Here is a 25,986-nt window from a genome sequence, read left to right as displayed (position 1 = left end):
CTGTGGTTTGTTCATCGGTTGGAACCTTTTAATTATCGGTGGAAGCTATGGTTTATGAAGAGAAATGGTGGTGACGGTATTTGTGATGAGGATAACAAATGGGTGGAGAAAGGAATTATTGATTTGTCAGGGACAGGGAGATTGGTGGAAAATATTATATTACCCGAGACTTTCGTAATCCTTACAAATCCTACGTTCAAAGTCTTTATCAAGTTTGGCAAACGCGGCTACAACAAGCAATACATTTACTCTTATGATATGAATTTTAAACAGTGGGAATTCGTGTACGAGAATGATGGAGCTTTCTTAAGTTATTGGAATGCTAACCGCAGTGTTCTTGAGGAACAGAATATAGTCCCAAGTAAATAACTAAAAGCTCAACGTTGATGATGGATGATTAAGAATCGTTAATTATTACTGCAATCAGCTATCCATTGAAGAAGGTTTTTCTTTCTTTATTTTAATGAGCATTCAACACCTTGGACATGAATGTCTATTGATATTTATTTTCTTTGCTAGTAATTTTACTCTAGCCATTTAGACAAAGTAAAACGGCTTAGAGGGCTGTCAATAATACAGCGACTGTGTGGTTTCCTGAACTGGTCCTTGATTTGGACTAGACAAATAGTATGCTACAAGGGAAGCTACTTGTGGAAGCTTAGGTTGGTTTGGGTCAAAAAGTTTAAGGCATCTTGCTTTCCAGATGACCCTAATCTATCCTTTCATTGGGTGGAGACCTGTGACAAAGTTAGTCATGGCATGCATATTCTGGTAGAAGAGAAATATCTTCGATTATATTCAATGTATTTGAAAGAGAGGTTACAACAGTTCTTATACAAAGTTGTTAGCACAATAAAAGGAAACAAGATAAGGGAAAATACAAACTAATTAATACAGAATATACATGCCTATGGAAGAAAGAATAATATCAAATATACGGTTATAACTTCCATATCTTCCATATCTTTTAACACCTTCCCTCAACCTCAAGATGGTGCAGAACACATCTTGAGGTTGCTTATCAGAAAATGCAGCCTGGGAGAAGGTAAAGATTTCATAAAGAGATTTGCAAGTTGGAACTCAAATCGAACATAAGGCAGGACAATGGTCTTTTCTTTGAAGTGATGACGTACAAAATGACAATCTATTTCTATATGTTTTGCACGTTCGTGAAAGACATCGTTATGGGCAATGTGGATAACAGCTTTGTTATCACAGAATAGAGGAGTCGACTCAGTTGAGTGACTAAGTAACCATCTTAACCAAACTATCTCAGAAGTAGTGTGTGCCATAGCTCGATACTCAGCCTCAGCACTAGAGCGAGAGACTACTGATTGTTTCTTACTGCGCCATGAAATTAGAGAGTTGCCTAAAAACAAACATTATCTGGTGGTAGAACGTTTATCTGTAACATCCTCTCCCCAATCTGAGTCTGTATATGCACGAAGAAGAAGATCTGACGTAGAAGAAAAATGTAACACCTGGTATAAAGTGCCTATTATATATCGTATAATTCTAAGAACTGCAATAAAATGAGAAGTACGTGGAGCAGATATGAACTGGCCGACAATATATACTGCATAACTAATTTCTGGTATCGTAATAGTCAGATAATTGAGACTACCAACAAGCTGACGATACAGAGTTGGGTTAGAAAGAACCGTACCATCAGTTAGGTTGAGTTTTGCATTCAGTTCAAGAGGTGTTTCTGCAATTTTGCTATCAGTTAACCCAGCACGAAGAATAATATCATATGCGTATTTGACTTGAGATATGAAATATCCATCAGATGATCTATCAACTTCTATACCAAGAAAGTATCTTAATGGACTAAGATCTTTCATTTCAAAGCAAGAATTTAAGTGAGATTTCAGAGCAAGAATACCTTATGTGTCACTACCTGTTATTACCATGTCATCGACATACAAGATAAGAAGTACCAGTCCCTTCTTTGTTTTTCGGAAGAACATTGATGAATAATATGGGCTTTGAGTGAAACAATACTGTATCATAGCTGTGGAGAATTTTTCAAACCAAGCGCGTGGTGCTTGTTTAAGACCATATAGGGCTTTACGAAGTTTACAAACTTGATTGGGCAAGTGATTCAAACCTGGGGGTGGACGCATGTATACTTCTTCCTGAAGTTATCCATGAAGAAATTCATTCTTAACATCCATATGATGTAGATCCCATTTTCGTGCTGAAGCAACAGCTAAAAGAGTGTGAATTGTTGTCATACGATCAACAAGAGCAAAGGTTTCTTCGTTATCTATCCCATATTCCTGAGTATATCCTTGAGTTACAATACGAGACTTACATCGATCTAGTGTACCATCTGACTTTGTTTTAACCTTGTAAACCTATTTACTTCCCACAACAGGTTTTCCTGGAGGTAAGTCTACCATATCCCATGTACCAGTATTCTTATGTGCAGTTAATTCATCTCCCATTGAGTCTTACCAATCTGGAATTAGTGAAGCTTCCTTGTAATTCTTTGGTTCATGAATAGACAAAAGAGTTGTTAAAGAATAATGGTAATCAGAAAACCTAGCTGGTGGTTGTCGATTAAGAACAGGCAATGTTCTAACCTCTGTCTCAGGATTCCCATTTGGGCTTGCAATGCCGGAATTGTCCATAGAGTGATTTGTATCAGTTTCAGCAACTTCAGTAAGAGGGATAAGAGGAGTAATAGTGGTAGAATCAACTGATGAGGAGGAATTTGATGCAAAATTATCATCAAAAGAATCTACGTATGTGAAACTTTATAAGGAAGATGATTTAGCACTAGGAAGAGACCAAAATTGTATTTTATACCAAAAGGTAACATGACGAGAGATACGTAACCTGCGATTCTCAGGGTCATAGCATCTATACCCTTTCTGTTCTATACCATAACCTAAAAACACATACATAGAGGTCTTTTTGCTGAGCTTACTACGTTCTCTTTCTGAAAGAAGGACAAAACATGTTGACCCGAAAATATGCAGTTCAGAGTAATTTGGTTTCTTACCATACAATTTTTCACATGGTGATATGCCTCCTATAAAAATGGTTGAAACTCGGTTGATAGTATAAACTGCAGCGAGAACAGATTCACCCTCAGAAATTTGATGGAACGGAATAGGAAAGAAGTTGAGTTCTAGCAGTCTCAATGATATGACGATGTTTTCGTTCAGCTACACCATTTTTCTCTGGTGTTTCTGTGCATGACAGCTGAAGAAGAGTGCCTTCAGATTTGAGAAGGTATTTGAAAGGATTAGAGATATATTCACCTCCTTGATCTGCTCTAAAGACTCTAATGACTTTTCCAAACTGATTTTTGATCATTTTAGAAAATTCAGTATATATTCTAAGAAAACTTGATCTTGAACTGAACAGATAGATCCAAGTGTAACGAGTAAAGTCATCAATAAATATAACATAATATAATGACCCTCCCTTAGTAGCAATGGGAGTTTTTCCCCAAACATCAGAGTGGATGAGATCAAAAGGTGCAATAGAAGATGAAGTACTTTTATTAAAAGGAAGAGCAGACTGTTTACCAAGCTTACAAGCAATGTAATATGGTTCTTTGTTTAGAGGAACATTCCCTAACAGACCTTTATTAATCATGTGAGAGAGGCGGGAAAAGGAAACATGACCTAACTTAGAATGCCAAGAAATAAATGGAGAGGTGGTGGAATATAAAGTAGATGCAGCAAAAACAACTGGATTCTTGAGTTGATGAGGAATAATGAGAGACTCTAGGTGATACAGTCGACCAACTCTACCGCCTATCCCAAAAAGCTTCCCTGTCTTGGGATCCTGTATAAAACAATCAGATGGAGTGAAATGAATATTAAATCCTTGATTACAAAGCTGACCAATAGATATCAGATTCATCTTGATATGAGGAACAAGCAGTACATCATGAACATATATCTTGTTTGAAACTTTGATCTGAACAATATGACTAGCAGACAGTTTTGATCCATCTGTTGTATGGATATTTGGTGTCACAATGGGATGTATTTTCTCAAAAAGAGTTGAATTATATGTCATATGATTTGAGGCTCCTGAGTCAAGAAACCATTCAGTTGAAAAGATACTTGTGGGAACTGAAAATGCAGTAGTTGTTGTTGGATTGTTACCAATTGATAAAGTATGTTTAAGCATTTCCTGGATATCAACCAAACTGTTTTGTGTTGCTAAAGCATTTGATCCAGAGTTAAGTTGTGCATGAGCCTGTTCTGAACCTAGTACTGTCATTACTGGAGTTGCAGTGTAGTGTGTTGATGCACCATTGAATCTTCTCTTTTCTCTCATGTTTCTAGAGGATGGTGAGGTGCAGCTTCCAACTGTGTGTCCAAAAGCTTTACAATATCTGCATTGAGGTGTGCCTTGTAGTGGAGATAGAGCACTTTGAGTTGTTGAGCCTTGAGAGAAGTTTGACGCTGATGTATTTGATGACATTGTGCAGTTCCTTGCAAGATGTCCAGGTTTCTTGCAATTGTGGCACTATACCTGTGATAAATCATGATAGGTAGAGAAATTTTTTTGTGAGCTAAAATGAGTATTAAAGTTTGAAGGTACTGCAAACACTGATGGTATATCAGGTTTGATTATTTTACGAATCTCTTCAGCAATGAGTTCAGAGAGAGTAACTTCTACGGTTGGAAGTGGAGATCGATGGAGAATGGATGCTCTAACTGATTCAAATTCTTCCCTTAGTGCCATCAACAGTTGAACTAATTTGGATTCTTCTCTAAACATCTCCCATATTGGTGCATCTGTAGTCCACTTAGGTTCCATGAGAGCTAACTGGTTCCATATGAGTGACATCTCATAATGAAAATCTGGAATTGATTGTTCTGGTTGCTGTTTCAACAACCTGATATCCTGTTCAAGATTGTACCTTTGAGAAAAGTTGACTTGTGTATATCTCTTTGCAAGAAAATACCAAGCTTCTTTGGCTACTTCAAAACTAGTAAGTTACATACTTATAGATGTGACCATTGTTGCCTATCCACGTAAGAATTTTGTGATTGTTGATCTCCCATTCTTCATAAGCATCTTTTCCATCAACTTTATCTTTATCTTTGTCTTTACCACTACCACCAAAGCTGACTGGTTTTGGGCATGTTTCTCTTCCATCAATTTATTTCCACATACTCTTTCCTTTGAGAAAACTTCTCATAAGGAAGGACCAATGATTATAATTGGTTCCATCTAGCTTAGCAGTGATAGGTGAAGATTCTTCTCTCGACATAGCTTACTTAACGATTCTAGGGTTACTGATATGAGATAAAAGCATAAACGAGTCTGTAACTGAAAGGAGAAGAGAAACAGATGATACCTTAATAGGAGAACTGAAAATGAATTGTCTTGATGCAGCGGAGATGGATTTTAGAACTTTTCTGGCTCTGATGCCGTGAAAAAGTTAGTCATGGCATGTATATTCTGGTAGAAGAGAAATATCTTCGATTATATTTAATGTATTTGAAAGAGAGGTTACAACAGTTCTTATACAAAGTTGTTAGCACAATAAAAGGAAACAAGATAAGGAAAAATACAAACTAATTAATACGGAATATACATGCCTATGGAAGCAAGAATAATATCAAATATACGGCCATAACTTCCATATCTTTCAACAACATGTAGTTGGCCAAGACAAAACTCATTCATCAATGTTAGTGTGCGAAAGAAACCAAATAGGCGGCAAGCCACAAGGTACCAAAAGCTTTCTACTGAAAAACTAGCTAGGGATTGAACGCGGATGTGTCTAGAAGAATTTTGTTGAGAGGTAAAACCTTGTTGTGTGCAGCATTTGGTTCTTTTTTTTACTAGAATTTCAATGAAAACAATACTTCTTTTTAACTGAACAGTCTTTTCTTTCCGAAAACTGGAATACAAAGTGCTTCTTGGATCAGAGAGGTTCCTATCCAGTTTAGACTAGTTTTTACTGTTATGATTAATATACATCCAGCATAACTCTTAGTAATCAGTGAACAAAACAAAATTAGCAGCTAGTTCTTGACTGCAAATGCTCTGGAGATGAAATCTACAGTATATATAAAGATACAATGTTGCTCATTTTTCAGAAGCATTGTAACTCATAAAAGCATCCAAGTTACTGTAGTGAATGATGAGACGGGGGAGTTGTCCCACCGCTGCTAGCTCCAAAGCCCATTATTAAGCAAAACACACAAAAAAAAACCATGTTTGGCACGAAGTTTGCTTCCGATGCCCACGATCCTAGCTCCTTGTTTGATCATAACACGAGCCATTTGGCAAAATTTACATTGTCGGAAATGGTACACTGATAATTGAATGGTGCTGCTATAATCCGGATTCTAGGGCGTTTTAGTCACCATTGGCTGAGCAGCATCAGAACTCAATAGAAATAGATGTTGAAGCAATAGATTACGGATTCCAAAAATGTACAGCAAAGCTGGAATAGCTCAGCTGGTTAGAGCGTGTGGCTGTTAACCACAAGGTCACAGGTTCAATCCCTGTTTCTAGCGATTTTTTTCCTTTTCCTTTTCCTTTTGCCATCTTTTGTTTTTACAACTTTTTCCCTTCTATATTCCTTTTCCTTCCTCATGTTCTTGCCATCTTTTGTTTTTACAACTTAGTAGAATCTATGTGGGAGGTCAGGGGAAATTTTACTGTTGGATCCTTAGATAAATCCTGGATGCAAGGATAAATAAATAAATTGAGTTGTTCAGGTGTCATGATGAGAATCACAAGCTCCTCAATTGTATTTGCGAGCACTTGACAAGCATGAAATAGTAACTCATTGTAACGGATGTTTGTTTTGGATAGATAATAAAACAAGATTTTGCAATCTTAACAACATAGATGACGAGAAACTCGGTATTAGTATTGGTGAAGCTTCTGCACATTTGGAGCCAAATCGGTGCCAGATTTTCTACAAGGATTCCCAATTTATTATGACAATCCAGTGCCAAATCGGTGCCAGATTTGAGCCTCGGGAAGATAAATTCCCAGAATGACATGCAATTAATGGCAAGAAGCGGCATTACAGTAACAATAAAAGCAGAACACATGCTAGATAAAACAAAATATTACTCCTAATCTATTTCTCTAACTCTCCAACTCTGGTTATTAATTTCAAAAAAGGGTACACAAAATTCACTTTGCAAAATAGGATTGTTCAGCTGTATATCTGACATGCTAGCAATCATGTGAATGTGATTGCTAACTCCATGATCGCCATTGTCAAATTCATCCTCCTTATTTCTGAACGAAAAGTACTCATTTGTTTCCCTTCTTTTGTTCCATTCTAGCGCCTTTAATCTTACAGATAGGTTCATCTTCTTGTACAAGGAGCTTCAGAGCTGGATGAACCTTGAGGTCTTTGGCTATTATCTTCTTGCCCACATCCAACTCACTCAGATCAACTTCAATATAAGGCGGGACAATGTCTGCGGGACACAGGTACTTAACGTGCCTTCTCATGGTATTCAAATAAGCCCCTGCCAAGGTCAGGTTAACACTTTGTAACTGACATTTCAAGTAAGGTAGGCAATAAAGATAAACACTTCCCGAGGGAAAAAAATTGTTCTCAAGCATTAAACAAAGAAAACTTCTACTAAGAACATAATATGCAGAATGCAGTAGTTGAGTTGAAGGGTACAAAATCTGCATTCTTTTGACCTTTAATATGCCTCTATGACCTAATACAAACACAGTTTTTGGCGTAAACAGACGTATCAAAATCACAACAGAAAAAAGGTGAACATTACAATTCAAAAGAATGGCAAATAAAGACTTTATGGGGTAGAAAATGATGTTGGCTTTCCAAGGACATGGTTGCGGTCATGGTACAAACACGATGTCAACAATTAGAAGATAAATCCCCTGAAAGACATCAAAAGTTTATCCAACAGACATGATATGTTACGGGTTGTGCATGGACCTAAATATTTCATTTTGCAATACCAACTTTCTTGACCTATTCTACCAATTTCCAAATGCGATCAAGATCAACTTACCCTACCATTTATTCAACTTAGAGACCTAGCTGGAACACATCTGGTAGATGCCTAGGTCCCGTTCAATTCAACTATGCTTTTGCTTGACAAAAACTCTCCCACCTTATGTAATAGGTTAACTTTAATATGTACTGGTAGTAAGAAGTGGCATTACAGTTACAAGAAAAGTACAAAATACTACTTCTCAGCTCTTTCGCGCCATCCAACTCTGGTTTTCAATCTAAATGTTAATAATCTGAAAGTAGTATTTAGGGAGAGGCACAGCCACAGTGTTCAATTAACAAAATGCATTTGCAACAAGGACTAATCCAAGAAAAAGAGAACTCTGGTTACGAATTCAAAAGCTTATGACGATATAGATATTTTCTCACAAATGAAATCGAAGTGGCATATGATTTCACTAAAGTCATTCACAGACAAGCTGCAACCTTCAAACGCATAACGGAATTAAAATGCGGCCAACTTGCACCACTGGGTTTAGATATTTCATTTTACAGTACTACTAACTTTCTTGACCTAATCTATCAAATTCCAAATGCGGCCAACATCATCTCACCCTAATGCTCATTCAGGTTAGGAGACCTAGCTGAAACACATCTGCTAGGTGCCTAGGTCCTGTTCCGTTGAACTATCCGTTTGCTTCATAAAAACTCTCCCACCTTATGTAATACACCAGTATGTTAACTTTAATATATGTAATTGTTTAGTAAGAAGTGGCGAAACAGTTGCAAGAAAAGCAAAACCATTACGCCAGATTGTACAAATTATTCTATTTCACTCTTTTGGGCCATCCAACTCTGGTTTTCAATCTAACGGTTAATTATCTAAAAGTAGCATCTCAACAGAAATTGGGGACACTAACAAAATAGATCGACAACATCAAGGACCAATTTAAGAAAAAGAGACTCCGATCAGAATCTGATGATTGGTATGAATATTTTCTCACAGAATCATAGTGGCAATGAAGTCATTCATAGATAATCTGCAAACTTAAAACGAAAGATGAACAGGCTTGGCATGAAATAACAAGATATCAAAATGTGATTTGCACACTAGAACATCACAAATGACAAGTTTTTCTGCACACACGAATAAATAACGACAAATGCCAGTATGTTTAGGACATACCTTTTCTCAATCCAGGAGAAACATCTTCTCCTATAAACACCAGAGGAACATCAATCTTCAACAGAGCATTTGAAGGGGCCCTTAAGAAGGTGACATTAAGTACTGCATCAGTTCCCGCATCGAGATGAAGCTAACAAATGATTACAATACATAAAAAATCAGATCATATGATATAAATAAAAGAAAATCAAGTTGGGAAATAAACAGCTTTAGGAACACATGATAAAATTGCAACGTACATACAAGTTAGAAATTGTTTAGATGAACTAAGTTATTTAAATTCTTGGTCTTGTAACTTTGCAAAGAGATAAGCTAATGAAATAGCTGATACTCTTGCTAAGTATGCAAGAAAAAAAGGTGAACATTACATTTCCATGCTAGAAATTAGGTTAAAACTGAACTGAACTACAATATAGGGGAAATGCCTCTCCCCTGACATGATTTCAAACCCTAAATCCAGAACTTAATCACAAAAACAAATTAACAAAATCTAGTAAAAGGGTTTGTGATCAACCCAAACAAAACCATACCTGACGAGGCAAAACCCTCACTTTCTCAATAATCTCATCAGATTCAAAATCAGATTTGACTTCAAGATCAAACAATCTAGACTCAAACATTGATCTCCCCAAATGATTCACAAGCTACTTAATCTGATTATTTCTTATCGAAATCAATCTTTTATTACCACCTTCTTCACCTTTCTCTTGTTCAAACACAATACTAGGTACTCTACCATCTCTTCTTTCTTTAGCAGCTATATTTTTACCAGAATCAGTTCTGGGGATTGCTATGATAGTTTCTGAATATTTAGGGTTGGGTTTTGGTAAATCATCTAAGTATGTATATAATTGAGGTTTTGGGGTCACAACAATTTCTGGTTCTTGATGTAAAACTGCTGCTGCTGCTGAGAATTGAGAATAGAATCGGAGGTTTAGGGTTTTAGTGAGTCGTGATGAACGAGATATCCACATTTGGATGTGGTGATGGTTTTCTGATTAGGGTTTTGGGTGATTTTTGTTGATGGTGTTGGGGGGAAATCCTGCAAGCTTCAGTGAAGGGTGTGAATCAGGAAATTATTGCAAATGTACGGTGTACCAAGTAGTACTGGGACCAAAATATATGACCCATTGACCCTACTTTAACATTCAGGCAATCCTCATAAGTTCATAACAATCTTATTAACAGGATCAAACCAAAGTAGCACCAATCATTTACCTAGAGTAAGGCTTCTTAGTAGCAGGACGCCTCTTCTTTACTGCTCCGGCAGCAATGTCCTGCAAACAATCACCAAAAGTAAGACGGTGGATTCGACATAAATAAAAATCAAATGGAGCTGCAGTTGTAAAAGTAGTTACTCCATTGTGTACATTTCCCAAACATCTTTCCTGTTTATTTTGTAAAAATGGTAATAAAAATGGGCTCAAACATAAGATAGAAGTACAAACAAAATTTGACGTCCACTTGTATAGATTAATTATAGAATTCGAGTTCCTTTGTCCCTTAGGTACACCGAGGAAATCTTCCGAAGTAAAATTTGGTAGAAGTTACATGGGTGAAAAGAGAATATAATGTAGAAAATGGGCTCAAACTCGAAATGGCAGTAAGCTCATGGTGACAGTGGAGTGATGAAATTGGAAGTAAAGTAGGTCGAAGGAAGAAATGCATGGGTAATACTAAACATGCAAATCATCATTAGCCAATTTATTGGCATTGGACCCGACTACTCTAAACCCAAAATTACTTTCTCAACATGAAGAGCTACTTCACTAGCCTTCATGGCTTCATAATGCTTTGCCATCCTAATGTTTCTTGACTCCAATTGCGACAAGTATTTTTATTACATCAAAATTTAACCAATATAGAGAAAACCCAACTTCAATCATCATCTAAATGATTCAATTCAATCAATAATAACCAGTAAATTTCATCAAACAACAACAACAACAATAGAAACCATAATTTTATAACCCTAATTCAATCATCATCTAACTGATTCGATTCAATCAATAATAACCAGTAAACTCAACAAGTTTAGCCTATGATTGAGAAGAAAACCCAAATTTTGAAACAGCAACAGAAACCCTAATTTGCAATTTCTGACTTCAAAACCCTAATAAATTCTAATTTCGTAGAAACTCATACAAATTCATCACTCTATATCATCAAACTCTATCAACAAAACCCAAAACAAACAGAACCGCTAAATAATTTTCTACACAGAGAGAAGGGAAAGATTGGTACCAGTGTAATTTAAGGTATAGCTTAATTCATTACACCCTCGACCTTTCACGCCAAGTTTAAGAAATTGACGTTGCAGAAGATGACTAACTCCTGATGCTATCAGCTGCTAAATCTAGGTTTGTTGCAGAGATTCAGTGGAGAGGCGGTGAGAAGAGAAGAAAAAAAGAAAAAGGAAATGAGTTTTGGATTTCCTTCTTACGGTCCGTTTGGCACCAGTGGAGTTGGAATTCTAGGTAGTTCCAAGTACCTAGAACTCCATCTACCTCCAGTCTAATAATTACACACAAATCACCAACAGTACTACAATTTCCAGTAAATATAACACAAATGATTCATTAACTGTAACCATTCACAAATTACAACTACTTAATTTGCAGCAGTCATAGATTATTTCCTAAACATTAGATGACGATATCACACAACTACATAGCGATAGTATTACTTTCTCAGAAGCTTGCAAGTTGCAACGATATATAAGCTAACTAAAATCCCATGGAATAAATGAGTACCGAAAAGTTTAATATGGTCAGTCTCATTGGATAATACAAAAGAGACAATTATCAAAACAAAAGACCTTAACAGACACAATTTTACTAGAAATAAGCTCACCCATTTCGTTACTTAAGGATTCTAGTCTAAAGCATTTAGTAAGTGGTTAGATAGAATTCTAATCAGCAAGTGATCATACTATAATCTACTAAAGTGGCAAAATCATTCACATAGTTGTTGAGCACTCATAATAATTTAAGCATGCAATTCCAGACTTAAGCTAGATACAGTTTTGACTAGTTTGGTACCCCTGTATCTAGAAGGTACATGTATGTTTACTGATCCTAATTTTTTGGTTCAGAAACATGAAATCGATCATGAAAACTTCTTTACCCTATATGTAGAAACCCAAAAGGTACATCTATTTACTGATCCTAATTTTTGGGTTCAAATAAAATCTAGGGTTTGATATATCATCAAAAAGATGAAGAGAACACTACATGAGAGAAAAAAACAGCTGAAATTTAACAATAGTTCATGATGCAAGCATGGGAAAAATGACGAGAGTTACCTAGATTCAGGCTCGGGAGTTTTCTCTGTACGGCGGAGCTTTCGGGAAGAAGAGAAAAAAATGGAAAGGAAAGAGAGAGGGAAGGAAGGAAATTTTGTACTGGGGGTGGAGTTTGAAATCCTGGATTCAGTCATCAGGGGCTACCCTTAAAGAATTAGAGGGCGATCCAAAAAGACAAAAAAAATTACCCAAACGTATATCTAAACTACTCCTTATCTCCGATTTTTCGATTGTAGTTTTATCTCTACAATCGGCTACGAAACCCATAATCGGTACTTAATTCTATAATCGGGTGTATTTAAATCTGCACGAACGGGAAACTTTATTAATGACAAGGAGAATTCACTCCTGACAGTGCGTCCCAAGACACTAGCTTATTTAAATACGACGACATATGAGCAATGACACGATTCAAAAACAAAGCACTGTAAATGGATAGACTGACTATAGTAATGCATAGTAGGCCTATAAAGCTTCGGTAGAGAAGCCGGTTACCTGCTTTTTTGCCCAAAACAGTAAGATATGTTCAAGATGTGTATGATTTGATTTTAACCGTTCTCTTATTCTGAGTCACAGTATTCCGTCACCGGCAACTAAAAATAAATTTGAAGACAAAATATTCACTCTACAATTACATTGAGGAGGTTTTCATCTCCGAATCTTTTTAGGCTTTAGCCTCTTCACTGCCATGAACGTTACAGCAGCTGATAAAGAATACCTGTGAACAAATAACATTTCAGCTAAACAGAAATGCACTAGACAACGCTTAACTTTAAATTACAAAATGCTAGTTGAACATTTATCACTTGCTTTTTAGGTTGATTCGGTTTCAAATATTTCAATAATTTTTTTAACCTTTAGTTAGATGCAAGAAAAGTAACCATGACATTTCTCAAGTGAGGTTCCAAAATTGATGCATTTCTAATATCTGAGTAAATTGAGGTTACAGGCCTACATCACCCCCTTCCAGGCACAAAATGATGGAGATAGCTTTTCGAGACCTCCAAATTATTCTTCACAGTTCACATAGATGATCTAAGTGTCAGCTTCCAGTTTCTAACTAATAAGATTTCCTAGATGCGACTAATTGGGGCAATCACTTTACTTAACGTATAATTGGACAACATCAGTATTCTAAAAGTAAATAGCATTTGAAGATGCTAAATTTTAGTTATCAGCAATACCACGTCAGTGTATAATTGAGATGGTCCTGTGCATGGTTGAACTGCGGATCAAAGTATTGCCATCCTTCGGGAGAGGGTATGGATTACCATGATCAACATTGTCATTGATATCTTCAAGATAAAGAGTATCCTCAGGCAATCCGCTGCACGTGCAGGTACGTCAACGTAGAACCACTGACCGGAACTAGGATCATTTGCAGGGACAAAAATACTAGGTTTCTCACTTCCGCGAATCACACCAATAACTTTCACAGAAAGAGTAGAAGATATTACTGGATCCTGATTATTTCATCGAAAGGTTAGAATCTTGCAACTAATATAGCCATATGTGCCTAATTAGAGAAGATATAGTATCTACCTCAAAGGTTTTAGCTATAGGCTTCTTAGACCAAAACTTCCATCGAGAGCTTCCTTCAGTTTCTCCATCATCGACAATTTTTATATTCGAAACTGTTTCAACATTTTGAGAATCCTTTTGATGCTTCTCTCTCCAGCTGCGTGGATCCCATCCTCTGTTAACCAGAACTGGTGACTGCACACTGACAATAGATTTCTCAATAAATTGACAACTCAGTTGTAAAAGATGCCGAGCAGTGAGGCAATATATGAAGAAGCATCATGAAGAAGCAATTTTAAGATTTGGTTATGTGAGTCAAGTAACCTTTCAGTCAGAATTTGTTACCACCGACATGCTAAAACCCAAAGTTTGGTTAACTGACAACCAGTCTTGTATAGAGCATGAAATTTGAAAAGTTCTACATAAAATGCACAATTCCCTCCACCATATGATCGACCTATCTTATGTTTTTGTTTTATGATAACTCAATTGTGAGACCCAGAAGTACTAAGGATATATGTATGTGATATTACTTTACTAGAAGATGAACATAATAATGATGAAAGATGAATGCTATCCTTTAGATATCAGATGCATGTAGGAATAACACCAGATTTCTGTGACAGTACTAAGGTGATCCCAGAATTCTTGTACATGCTACATACTAACAGTGCCCAATGACAAAAAAAAGGCATTTTCCGAAGCCTTTATCCAATCTTTCTTCGTGTTTTTTAATCACTTTTTTTTTTGTAATATACAGAGGATTGATTGACTAAGTTCATTCGGTAGATCTTGTTCCTTTGGTTCAGGTTAGTTCACATTAAAGACATGATGAACCTAATTATTAGTATTCCTAGTTTCATGTAAAATAAAGCACATATGATATAGATGTTCCTGAGCCAAAAACTAGTAATCTAAACATAGTCAAACATTCAAGGAGAGACACGCTAATAATCCATAAACCAGAACATCTTTGACTACCCGCAGCAGAGTTACCTCTTAGGGTCACTTGAGTTTGGCACTAGAGGTGTAATGACGTAGTAGCCATTTTCTGTCACTTCTGAAATACTCCTGGAACGAGGTCCAACATAAATTGACTTACTCTCATCAAAAATACCTTCGCACATCACTCTCCTAAATTCCAGAGACCCTGAATCTTCCCTTGAAGAAAAAGAGGAAATGTTGTTCCACACAACAGGATCCAGTCCCAACCTATTCCTCCTATAGTCGAGCATCTCAACCTACAAAAAGAAACATTTGAGTATTACGGGAAATTACAAACAAAATAAGAAAACCAGATCAAATTCAGCTATTCAGTAAGCCCAAACAACTTTCATGTCATCACTTCAACCAATCAACCAAAACACGTCTAGGAACGTACATAAAAAATTAAAAAGTAAAATCAGGTGATTCTAGAAGTATTTCCTTCATAAATTATACTTATAGAGTAACTCCGTGAAATTCAAACAACCCCCAGTACTTAAACACATAATTTAGAATTGACCACTTAAGCTTTGATGATTTTACAGGAAAATGAACTTTCCAAGCTCACATTTTCCCAAACAAGTATGGTAGCAAATGAAAGATAAATCACAAAATATGCATTATTACCCTGTCTTGTCTTCGAAAAATTTGCCAAGTTCCAAGACCAAATGTGATGGCACCAGGAAGGAAAAGCAGATATATCGACCATGATTTTTTCTCTTTTGAACACATCAAACAAAACAGAAAAGTTAGACGAGATACAACATTTACTGCTTTTTCAGTAAGTCATGGCAGCAAGTCAGTTGTTTGCTTCGATAACCCTCTCTTCTTTTTCAGTAAGCTAACTCTAGTATTGGGATTGTTTTTCATATTAACTTAAGAAGGGGATTCTAAGAACTGTCAATGTAGTATTCTGTTATAGATGAAGTGCTAATAAGTCGGTAAACATTTAACATTGTTATGAACCCCGAATTGTTCGTCTAAAGAGTCTACTAAAGACTGAGCTTTAACACTAAATAATGGTGCTTGTTACCAGCTCTGTTTGCTTGAAATACAAAAACCAGAAAAATCTCATTTCTAAACCCAGTTACATAATATATCACTGTTTAGACAACAGTGAGTATAAAAATAACCAAAGAATGTAACAAAACTACAAAATCAAGAAAATTGTCAGCGCATAATAATGTGAAGTAGAGAGATTTTGAGGCTTAGTGTTTGTAGTCTGGATTGTCCCTCAGCCCAAGTTGTGAGAGAACTTGGCAATAAGAATCCCAGTCTGTTCTTCGGAGATATCTAAGAATCTTCTTCCTCCTTTGCACCATTGCTACCAGCCCCTTTCTAGAATGCTTATCCTACATATTAGACAACGTAAATACCTTGTATTACATTTCTGCTACATCAGGTTTTTGAACTGAAAGCCAGCAGTACAGTGAAAAATAGACTATGAAATGAAGTTGACGACTGGCGAGATCATCTATATTGCCAAGAGGAATAGAATAATGAAGGAATGACACATCAATGGGACAACGTAAATATAGCCGTAAACAGGAAGTTACCTTTTTATGTAAAACAGATGATAGATGCTTGATTTTTGTTGTCAGTTGAGCAACTGCAACAGATAGAGAAACAATCCATAATTTATAAATTAATAAGTACATTGATAAAGCTTCATGAATAACTGTTTTTGCAGACTTTTAGTAAGGTACAAACAAGTACTTCAAGGAAGTCCAGCAAATGCATTTCCAGAAACTTGGTTCACAGAACAGCATAAATCTAAGTTTAACTTTTTACTTATCATGAACACCAAGAAAAACATGTAGCTAAACTTACTCTACCTATCATTTGTCATCTTGGACCAATATTTCAGGAATGTGTTACAGTTTCTAGGACTTCAGAATCACTACTTTATATAAAACTATATGAGTCACAAGAGCCACAGAGATAAAGACCTTGAACATGGGAAGATCCACAGTCCGACTCTGATATTTTAAACTCGTCCCGAACTTTCTTGAGCTCCAACTTCATCTTCTCTTCTGAAGACATGTTATCTGGATGGAAATACTGCATTCATATGCCAAAAGATTGTGGATTCAGGTAATCTAATCTAAAATGGAGAATAAACCGAAGTAATTCAATATTACGAGCTCAAGCATGCACATAACTTCTGAAGTAACTGTAACCACCATTTGAGTATTACAATCACATTCTGAAGACACTGTTGAAACACGATATATTAACAATGTCAAGTAGGAGTAATTAGTGGATTTATTTACTAGACTTTGAGTCCTACTCAGGCAACAACTTACCTCTCGTCTGAAGATTGTTAACTGGTATTTTTTTTGATGCTTTATGGCTGTGTCAGACACTAGTGTGTTTATCATGTCAACAGAACTCTTATCAGTAAGTTAATCAAGACCATTTGCTGTCAGATTCATTCTTCGAATCTCTATTACAAAGTTAACATATCTCCAGCATCACAAATTGTTTGAAGAAAAACTTCATGAGCTAAGTACTGAATTGTACCCAATTCTTTCATTCTGTGAAAGCCAAACCTACATAGAATTCGGTATTGAACAGTATACAATTATTTCATTCCGTGAAAGACCCAACCTACCCAAAAAATTTAGAACACACCTACAAATACAATTCTAGATTTCTGAAAGCAATTCCCACTCAATATATTTCGAGTTATGTATGAACTCTACAAAACATCTAACACATTTCTACTAGAGTGGCCAATGGATTCTTTGCAATTCCACAGAGCCATGTATGCACAAAATCTTATCTGCTGAACATACAATATAGTATAAATGAAATGCAGTTACTTGCCTTTTCAACTAAAAGCTCCTTTGCAGGTCCAGTATATTGATTCCAGTATCCACCGAATATAGAAATATTATCCACTATTAAAAGGAAAGAAAAATGTTAATAACCAAAACAATGAGTGAATTGAAAAACATAAACAATCTCATATATACAGAGACTTACTCTGCATCCTAGATTTTTCATCAGAATCAAGCTTCAATTTCAATAAACTCTCTTTAAGACTCTTAAGTGGCAACCCTCCAACCTTATCAACAACTTGTTCTTCCATTACTCTCAATTTCTTAAGCCTCTCATTCAATCCATGTACTGTGAACTCCTTTTTAGTAGTCTCATCTGGTCTAAGCTGTCGAAGTTTTCGACCTAATTCTTCATGAGAGTATGGATTCAAAAACTCAGTTTTCATTGCTTCCATCTCAGCTTCTGATTTTTCCTTGATTTCCTTACCACCAAAAATATCACTGGGTAATTCCGATCCTCCTCCTAACGCTGCATTAGATTGATTAGTCTCTTGGTTCACGAATGATTTAAAGGAATTATTAGGTCGAGCATTTGGTTTCTCACTGATTTTCCGAATATTTCTTAAGCTTTCACGAATTGAATTAATCGAAACGTTCCCCTGTTTATTTTCATCAGTTTTCTCAGGGACGTTTCTCTTGTAAAGATCTTGAAATGAAGCCGTTGGTTGAGGAGGAACAGAAGATCTACGACGAAATTCAGAGAGATTTTTTCTAATTTCGTCTAATTTAGGAGCAGAAGAAGGAGGAGGAGGAGGAGAATCATTTAAAGTATTTCTTCGAGGCGGTGATGATGATGGTTGTTGTAGACTTTCTTTAACATCACTGAAAAGAGAGGAAGATGATGATGATGGAACCTTGTCACCATTATTATTAGACTCCGATGAGAATAACTTGATTAGATTTGGGTTTTGGATGGGTCGAAATCTTGATCTTAGTTGCAGAGCCATTCAAGGAACGGGAGAAGAAATGGATGAATCAAATCTAAATCTAAAACCCTAGTTCCATCCTCTTTCTTCACTTTTAATCGAGACCCGTCGGGTTGAAATTTGATTATCGGGTGGAGGCCCATCATTATCTGAACATAACCCGCCCCATATCCAGACACAAGTGCTCCTTAACAACTTTCCAGACATAAGTAGTAGAAGAAAGGAGGAGGATATCTGAATCACGGCTTCTTCTTCTTTCAAGTTGAAGAAGTTCAATTTCTTCTGCATATCATCATCATCATCATGAAAGACGCCCATATATGAAACCAAAATTCATCCAATCCCGACCCATTTCAAATTAAAATGACCCATATTCTTCTTTAACATCCATTACTACTACTTGTACAACAGTTGATAATAATATACTCCATGATATATAAAATAATTCGCACAATTTCAGTTAATTATAAGAGATCAGTGCCGTGTTTTGAATTGATATGTGTCATTAATTCCGATTCTGCTTATCCATCGATAAAAGTGGATAAACAACGAAAAACCCTAGAGCCCAATTTCACCAAAATCAAATTCAATTCTATCACTTTCTGCTGTTCAATTTCAATACAAAGAGTCAACAATCTCTCGCCCATAAATCACACAGATAAGTATCCCTTAATTTCTCTGCGTTAATTTCAATCTTCTTGGTGTCTTAATTTCTCCGAGTTAGTTTCAATTGTTTCGTTTCCTTCGTTTCTGTTTTTGGCTTTCAGTTTGTTCTCTGCTTGTTTGTTGCTCGATTGTATCTCAATGTGTGGTTTGTAATACCGGATATTTTTATTTACCTATTCAGGTTGGGTTGTATACGAGTTAGGTAACTCTTTTGTTATGATTATTTTTCTTTTCTTTGTCTTAGTCTATTTTGGTTTATTTAATTAGAAAGCTACTAGTTAGGGTGTAAAAATAATCACCTAATTATAATTTTATAAGTTAATAAATTTGAGGAAATTGAAAGGGTAGTTAATATATATAAAAATAAATAAATTAGATTAGAAAACCAAAAGAACTAGAAAGAAAAAGAAGAAGATGGAGCTAGGTTTTAGAGAAGAAGGCTATGTGAAATTCAAATGGATGAATTGTGCTATTATCAATGATGTAATGAATCGTAAATTAGATTATTTGTTTGAGATATTATTGGCGTTGTGAATTCATGATTGGAATCTAAACAAGATTTTATTAGAAACATTATTGGTAATGTGATTGTCGAATATAACATTGATTCGCCGAAGTCGTGATGTGTTTCTTGGTATATGTATTTGCTTGATAAAATGATTATGTTTGCGCATCTTTGGAGAGTTGGGAATGCATTCTATTGAGCTGTCATCTCACCCCAATTGACATCCTTGCAGATTTATCAGAGTGGCGTAGCGAAAGTTAGGAATGAGTAGCTTAGTGATTTAATTATTTATTTGTAATTGCTTGACATGTAATTTGATATCAATGTTTGTTGAGAATATAACTTAAGATATTTAAATAGTGAATTATTATTTCATAAGGTTTCAATTTAAGATATCAATGTTTAAATAGAGAAATATATGCATAAGTCTCTTTCCGACCCGTAACGCTTTGAGTTCGGATCTCCATACGGGTTTGACCCTGCTCCGGAACTCGGGGTGTTACAAGTTGGTATCAGATCTCTAGGCTTTAGATCTTGAATTGGACCATAAATAAATTATTTGATATGTTTATGTGATGCTAAGCGTGCTTGTTTGACTTGATTGGTGTATTGCTTGCTTCATCGTATTAGTTGTATTCTAGTTTTGGTGTAATTCATGCGACTATGAATTATGTGATAGATTGAAATGTTTTTAGAATTTTGAGATGATAAGCATATTCTAAATTCGTGACGAAATTTTTTTTAAGGGTGGTAGAATGTAATACCAAGTATTTTTATTTACCTATTCGGGTCGGGTTGTATACGAGTCAGGTAACCTTTTTGTTACTGTTATTTTTCTTTCCTTTGCTTTAGTCTATTTGGGTTTATTTAATTAGAAAGCTACTAGTTAGGGCGTAAAAATAATCACCTAATTATAATTTTATAAGTTAATAAATTTGAGAAAATTGAAAGGGTAGTTAAATATAAAAAAAAAATAGATTAGAAAACCAAAAGAACTAGAAAGAAAGAGAAGACGATGGAGCTAGGTTTTAGAGAATAAGGCTATGGAGAACTTAGAGGAGATTATAGCTAATAAAAGGTAGAATGTTTAATCCCTTTATCTTTTGGTGTTTGTCCTTGTGTGTTTCCTTGTATGATTTTGTATAGTTAGGCTTCTGAAATTTATCTGCGTAATTTTATGCATCTGATTGATGATCAGGTTGGTTCTAATGATATATAATATGATTGGGTTTTACTGGTTAAAATTTGAGAATAATCCACCGTAAATTCACCGTTGAATATTTCTTTTAGTTTCGATAAGGATTTCTGAATTTCTGGCCAGTTTCTCTTTGTTGTGGTTTTGGTGTGTTTAGGAAATCTTAACGATTTTATAATGATTTATAGTCTTGACAAAAGTCGTAGATATTTGTGATATCTTTCATTGTGCTTTGGGTTTGCTCAATTTCAGGTTATCATGAATTATTTGGTAATGACATGTAATCTACCAAGTTTTTAAAATGTCGTTGTAAATTCAATAAGTTTTGTTTGCACCGTTAGTTTTATGTGAAATTTGGATAAGTGGTTTTTTATTGATTTATGTAGGTTCTAATGAAATTTTATAAAGATCGGATGAATTATTCACCTTGACGTGTATGATGTAAAATGCTTGCAATTAACTTGTTTGCATAAATGCTTGATTGAAATTCATGTTATTAAACCATGGTTGCTTGTATTGTTTGTAAAAATGATTTCAAATATTGAAATGAGTTCATGTTTTACCGTTAGATGAAATATTGTTTCAAGCTAACGGCGGATAATAATCCCCGAGAGTTAAATGGGTAATGATCCCCATGGGAACTTGTGTTTCCCGACCATCGATGGCGGCTGTCCGTGCCGATAAACGATAGGTGGTGTACGAACCAAGGTTTTCGTACGGTGAATGAAACGGGTAATGACCCCCGAAAGCAGATGGGTATGATCCCCATATGAACTTTTGTTCCTGACCATTGATGGAGGTTGTCCGTGCCGATAAACGATAGGTGGTGTACGAATCAAGGTTTTCGTACCGTGAACTCATGGTTACTTGTTGTGATTACAATATTAATTTGTGAATCATGTGTTGAAATCTAGATTAAATGACTTGTTGGAAACATAATTGGTGTTATGAACACAGGTGTGAAATTTAAATGGATGAATTGTGTTATTATCAATGATGTGATGAATCGTAAATTAGATTATTTGTTTGAAATATTATTGGCGTTGTGAATTCATGATTGGAATCTAAACAAGATAATTTATTAGAAACATTATTGGCAATGTGATTGTCGAATATAACATTGATTCGCGGAAGTCGTGATGTGTTTCTTAGTATATGTATTTGCTTGATAAAATGATTATATTTGTGCATCTTTGGAGAGTTGGGAATGCATTCTATTGAGTTGTCATCTCACCCCAATTGACATCCTTGCAGATTTATCAGAGTGGCGCAGCGAAAACTAGGAATGAGTAGTTTAGTGATTGAATTGTTTATTTGTAATTGCTTGACATGTAATTTGATATCAATGTTTGTTGAGAATATAACTTAAGATATTTAAATAGTGAATTATTGTTTCATAAGGTTTCAATTTAAGATATCAATGTTTAAATAGAGAAATACATGCATAAGTCTCTTTCCGACCCGTAACGCTTTGAGTTCGGATCTCCAAACGGGTTTGACCCTGGTCCGGAACTCGGAGTGTTACATGGTTAGTCTGATATTTACTGGTAAATTAGTTGTGTGGGTCTACTTGTCTTTTTTGCATCATTGTTTTGAGTTAAGTATTGCTTTCCTACTTCTCTTTACAATTGGTATGTATCCTTTTTGTGTGCTCTTGAGGGGATTAGGTTATATCTTTTTACATTATGAAGATTCAAGCCTGGAACGTCCTGGGAATTGGCAAACCTCTGACTAGGAATCATTTGAAAAGTGAAATAAATGCTCATTTTCCCGATATCATATTTTTGTCTGAAACTAAACATGCATATCCTAAAGTGAAAATTATTCAAAAGGAATTCGGTTATCCTAATTTTTGAATACAAAGTTCCATAGGCCTATCTGGAGGTATGTGTGTTTTGTATAAAGATGGTTTTCATATCGAGGTTATTCAAGAATGAAAAAATCTTGTTTCTTCTGTGCTTTTAACAGATGTTGCTTTCGGTAAATGGATATTATCTTGCATGTATGGAGCTTTACATAACTCTGAAAAATTAGATCAATGGGCAAGCCATTCAGGAAATTGAAAATAACTATAAGTTACCGTGGCTTACCACTCTTTCAAGTGACGAAAAAATAGGAGGGTCTTGTAGTACCTCTCATAAACGTGCTTATGTAGCTAGAGCTGGCAAACGGGCGGGTCGGGCTGGCTTGTTACCAACCCGCGGGTTACGGGTTAACACGGGCCAAAGCTTGCGGGTTGGTATTCTTCACGGGTCGTCATTTCTTCAACCCGCGCCCGTAGCGGGTAAAGCTTGCGGGCTTACGGGTAACCCGACTTGTTTAATTAAAAATCAAATTAAAATTTAATTAAGTTAATTTATGACAAATTAAGAGGATCAAACACAATTATTACAAGGATCAAACACAAATCCCTTTCAAATCCTTCCCTGCAACTGTAACACCTAAAATACATCTAATGATTCTAATCACTCCATTTCAGCTCAACCCATTATTGCTTCAACCGCAGCAAGAACTCTATACACAGTTGCGTTCTTTTCTTAAACTCAGACTCATGCAAATCAGCCCATGACAATCAGTCAATCACCAACACTTCAATTCCATAACTTGCAACTGTGCAACACCTTCAATTCGACCAGTGACACCAAGAACACTGCATCACCAACACTCAATAATCCAAATTCAACTAGTGATAGTAGATATGATTTAGAGTCAGATAAATGAAAAAAGAACTTTATGTTACGTGAAACAAAATTTCTTAGTCTTATCTCCAATACTCAATTCTAAAACAACCAAAAACACATAGAAATTAATCAAATTCCAATCAATTTTAACACGAAGATTCTAAACGAAGATTCAAATCAACCAAAAACACACATAAATCAACTCTACAGAATCACTGAAGATCTAAACTAATCGATTTCTCTTAAACGTTAATCAATACCTAGATTCAGTATAATCTAATCGGGAAATAATTCAATAAAAACTTAGAAAAACAAGCAAGAACACGATTTCTCTTAAACCTTCTCACAGTAACAGGAAATTTCCCCTTCACCTGTTTCAAACTTATTTACCGCAAGACCCTTTTCAATCTTAATCTTTTTAATCAACTTCCTCTACCTGAAATCAAATTAACATGAAATCTACTCATAGAAACAAATTCACACAAGCTTAATTCTTCGAATTCATGTGATTAATTCAATCACAAAAAAAACCCTAATTCTATTTTGGAGAAACATAAACCCTGATTCAATCATTGTTATAACCAAATACAGCCCACCCGTTAATCCTTTACTCCGTTTTTTTCTCGAATTCCCCTCCTTTTGCTATCTCTCTCCGCCATTGAAATTTCTTCTTTCTCTGAAAGACTTCGATGGAGAAAAGAAGAAAAAGAAGTTGGTAAAATAACTCAAAAAAAGAGAGATAAAGTGGAGGAGAAAACAATAAAACCGTGTCATTCTTTTTCTCTTTCTGGTTTCGTGTCATTAGATGGTGACATTAGATGACGGGTGTCACTAGATGACGCTGATACATGTTTGTGAAACTCTCTAAACAGGTTAACAAGTTGAACCCGCGGATTTACGGGCCGGGACGGGTTAACCTGTTTACTCACAAGCCGGCATTTCTCCAACCCTAACCCGGCTTGTTTGGACACCAGCCGAGCCGGGTGCGGGTTTTTCACGGGTCGGGCCGGGTAAATCCGCGGGTTTTGGCTTGTTTGCCAGCTCTATATGTAGCCCAATGAATTAAACATATGGGTTTCACATATGTTGTCTGGTCAGGAGACCCGTATACTTGGTCAAATCATAGGAAAGGAAATTCATTAGTTCGTGTTAGACTAGATAGAGCTATAGGTAATATTTCTTGGCACCAGCATTATTCTGAAGCTAAACTATTCGATTTATTGCATGTTGGTTCAGATCATGCGCCTGTTTTGATTGAAACTAGTCCTGCTGCACGAAAATATGATAAACCTTTTAGAGTGTTTGAGTACTGGCTTGGGCATGCTGAAAGCAGGAATGTTATTGCTAATGCTTGGCATACTCCAATTCAGAGTTCTGAAACAGATAGTTTGCAGCAAAAACTTGAGGCTACTCAACATGCTTTATCTACTTGGAGTCGCAATACTTTTGGTAGTATTCAAAATAAAATCAAAAGTTTGAAATCTCAGCTTCAATATTTGACCAGTCATAATTCTCAGGCTGAATTGACACCTCAATATAATCATGCTAAGATTGAACTGTCTAAATGGTATGATATACTTGATCAACATGCTAGACAAATCTCTAGGGATCAATATTTTGCTTATGGTGATCGAAATACAAAATATTTCCATTCCGGAGCTAACTTTCGCCGTAGAAGAAATCATATAGCATCTTTATAAATTAGGCATGTGGTGTACGAAAAGAGAGGAGATTGAGGAGATTTGGATAATCATTTTGTTCATATTACATCTTCGTCTAATCCAGGTAAGGATACTGAATTGCTAAAATTAATATCTCCTTGTATTACCGATGAAGATAATATCAGTCTCTTGAAAATGCCTAATGTTGATGAAATCAAAAGTATTATTGCTCAAATGCCTTCTTGGAGAGCCCCGGGGCCGGATGGGTTTCAAATAGGATTCTACAAGTTTAGTTGGGATATAGTGGAAACTGATATCGTCAACTTAGTTCAAGACTTCTTTAGAACTCAATCTTTCAATCCTAGATTGAATTTCACATATCAGACATTAATCCCAAAAGTAGAATGCCCTACCTCGCCTAGTGATTTTAGACCAATTAGCTTGTGTAATGCTACTTATAAGATCATTTCCAAGTTGTTAGTCACTAGGATGAAGCCAATCATATCTAAGATAATTTCTCCATTTCAGTCAGCTTTCGTGTCGGGGAGATGTATCCAAGATAACATCGTAAT

The 25,986-nt window shown here is 35.7% G+C and overlaps 1 protein-coding gene, 1 non-coding gene and 2 pseudogenes across 2 annotated transcripts; 1 reads left to right on the top strand and 3 right to left on the bottom strand.

Annotated features, from left to right (window-relative positions):
* Positions 1-6,432: 6,432 nt before the first annotated feature.
* On the top strand, positions 6,433-6,506 carry TRNAN-GUU. Its single transcript has one exon. It is a non-coding gene; the product is annotated as a tRNA-Asn (tRNA).
* A 506-nt stretch (positions 6,507-7,012) lies between these two features.
* Positions 7,013-12,516, bottom strand: LOC113275124 (annotated as a pseudogene).
* LOC113275123 lies at positions 9,206-15,990 on the bottom strand (annotated as a pseudogene).
* On the bottom strand, positions 15,910-19,521 carry LOC113275122. The gene is made up of 5 exons (XM_026524567.1): positions 17,926-19,521; positions 17,767-17,840; positions 16,887-16,998; positions 16,494-16,546; positions 15,910-16,289 (listed from the first exon to the last, which is right to left on the bottom strand). Exons 1-5 carry the CDS (start codon positions 18,725-18,727, stop codon positions 16,146-16,148), a joined length of 1,185 nt encoding a protein of 394 aa, XP_026380352.1. The 5' UTR covers positions 18,728-19,521; the 3' UTR covers positions 15,910-16,145.
* Positions 19,522-25,986: the final 6,465 nt, after the last annotated feature.

Source organism: Papaver somniferum, chromosome 4, assembly GCF_003573695.1.
Source record: "Papaver somniferum cultivar HN1 chromosome 4, ASM357369v1, whole genome shotgun sequence".
NCBI classification, from domain to species: Eukaryota; Viridiplantae; Streptophyta; class Magnoliopsida; order Ranunculales; family Papaveraceae; genus Papaver; species Papaver somniferum.
The sequence above is the reverse complement of the archived record's forward strand: the minus strand, read 5'-3'. Positions and strand labels throughout refer to the sequence as shown.

Coding starts and splice junctions, on each gene's coding strand:
- LOC113275122 (XM_026524567.1), bottom strand. CDS start 18,727: ATGGCTCTGCAACTAAGATCAAGATTTCGACCCATCCAAAACCCAAAT. Junction 16,999..17,766: donor AGGAGCTTTTAGTTGAAAAG/GCAAGTAACTGC, acceptor ATATGAATGCAG/TATTTCCATCCAGATAACAT. Junction 16,547..16,886: donor TGGATCTTCCCATGTTCAAG/GTCTTTATCTCT, acceptor TATCTGTTGCAG/TTGCTCAACTGACAACAAAA.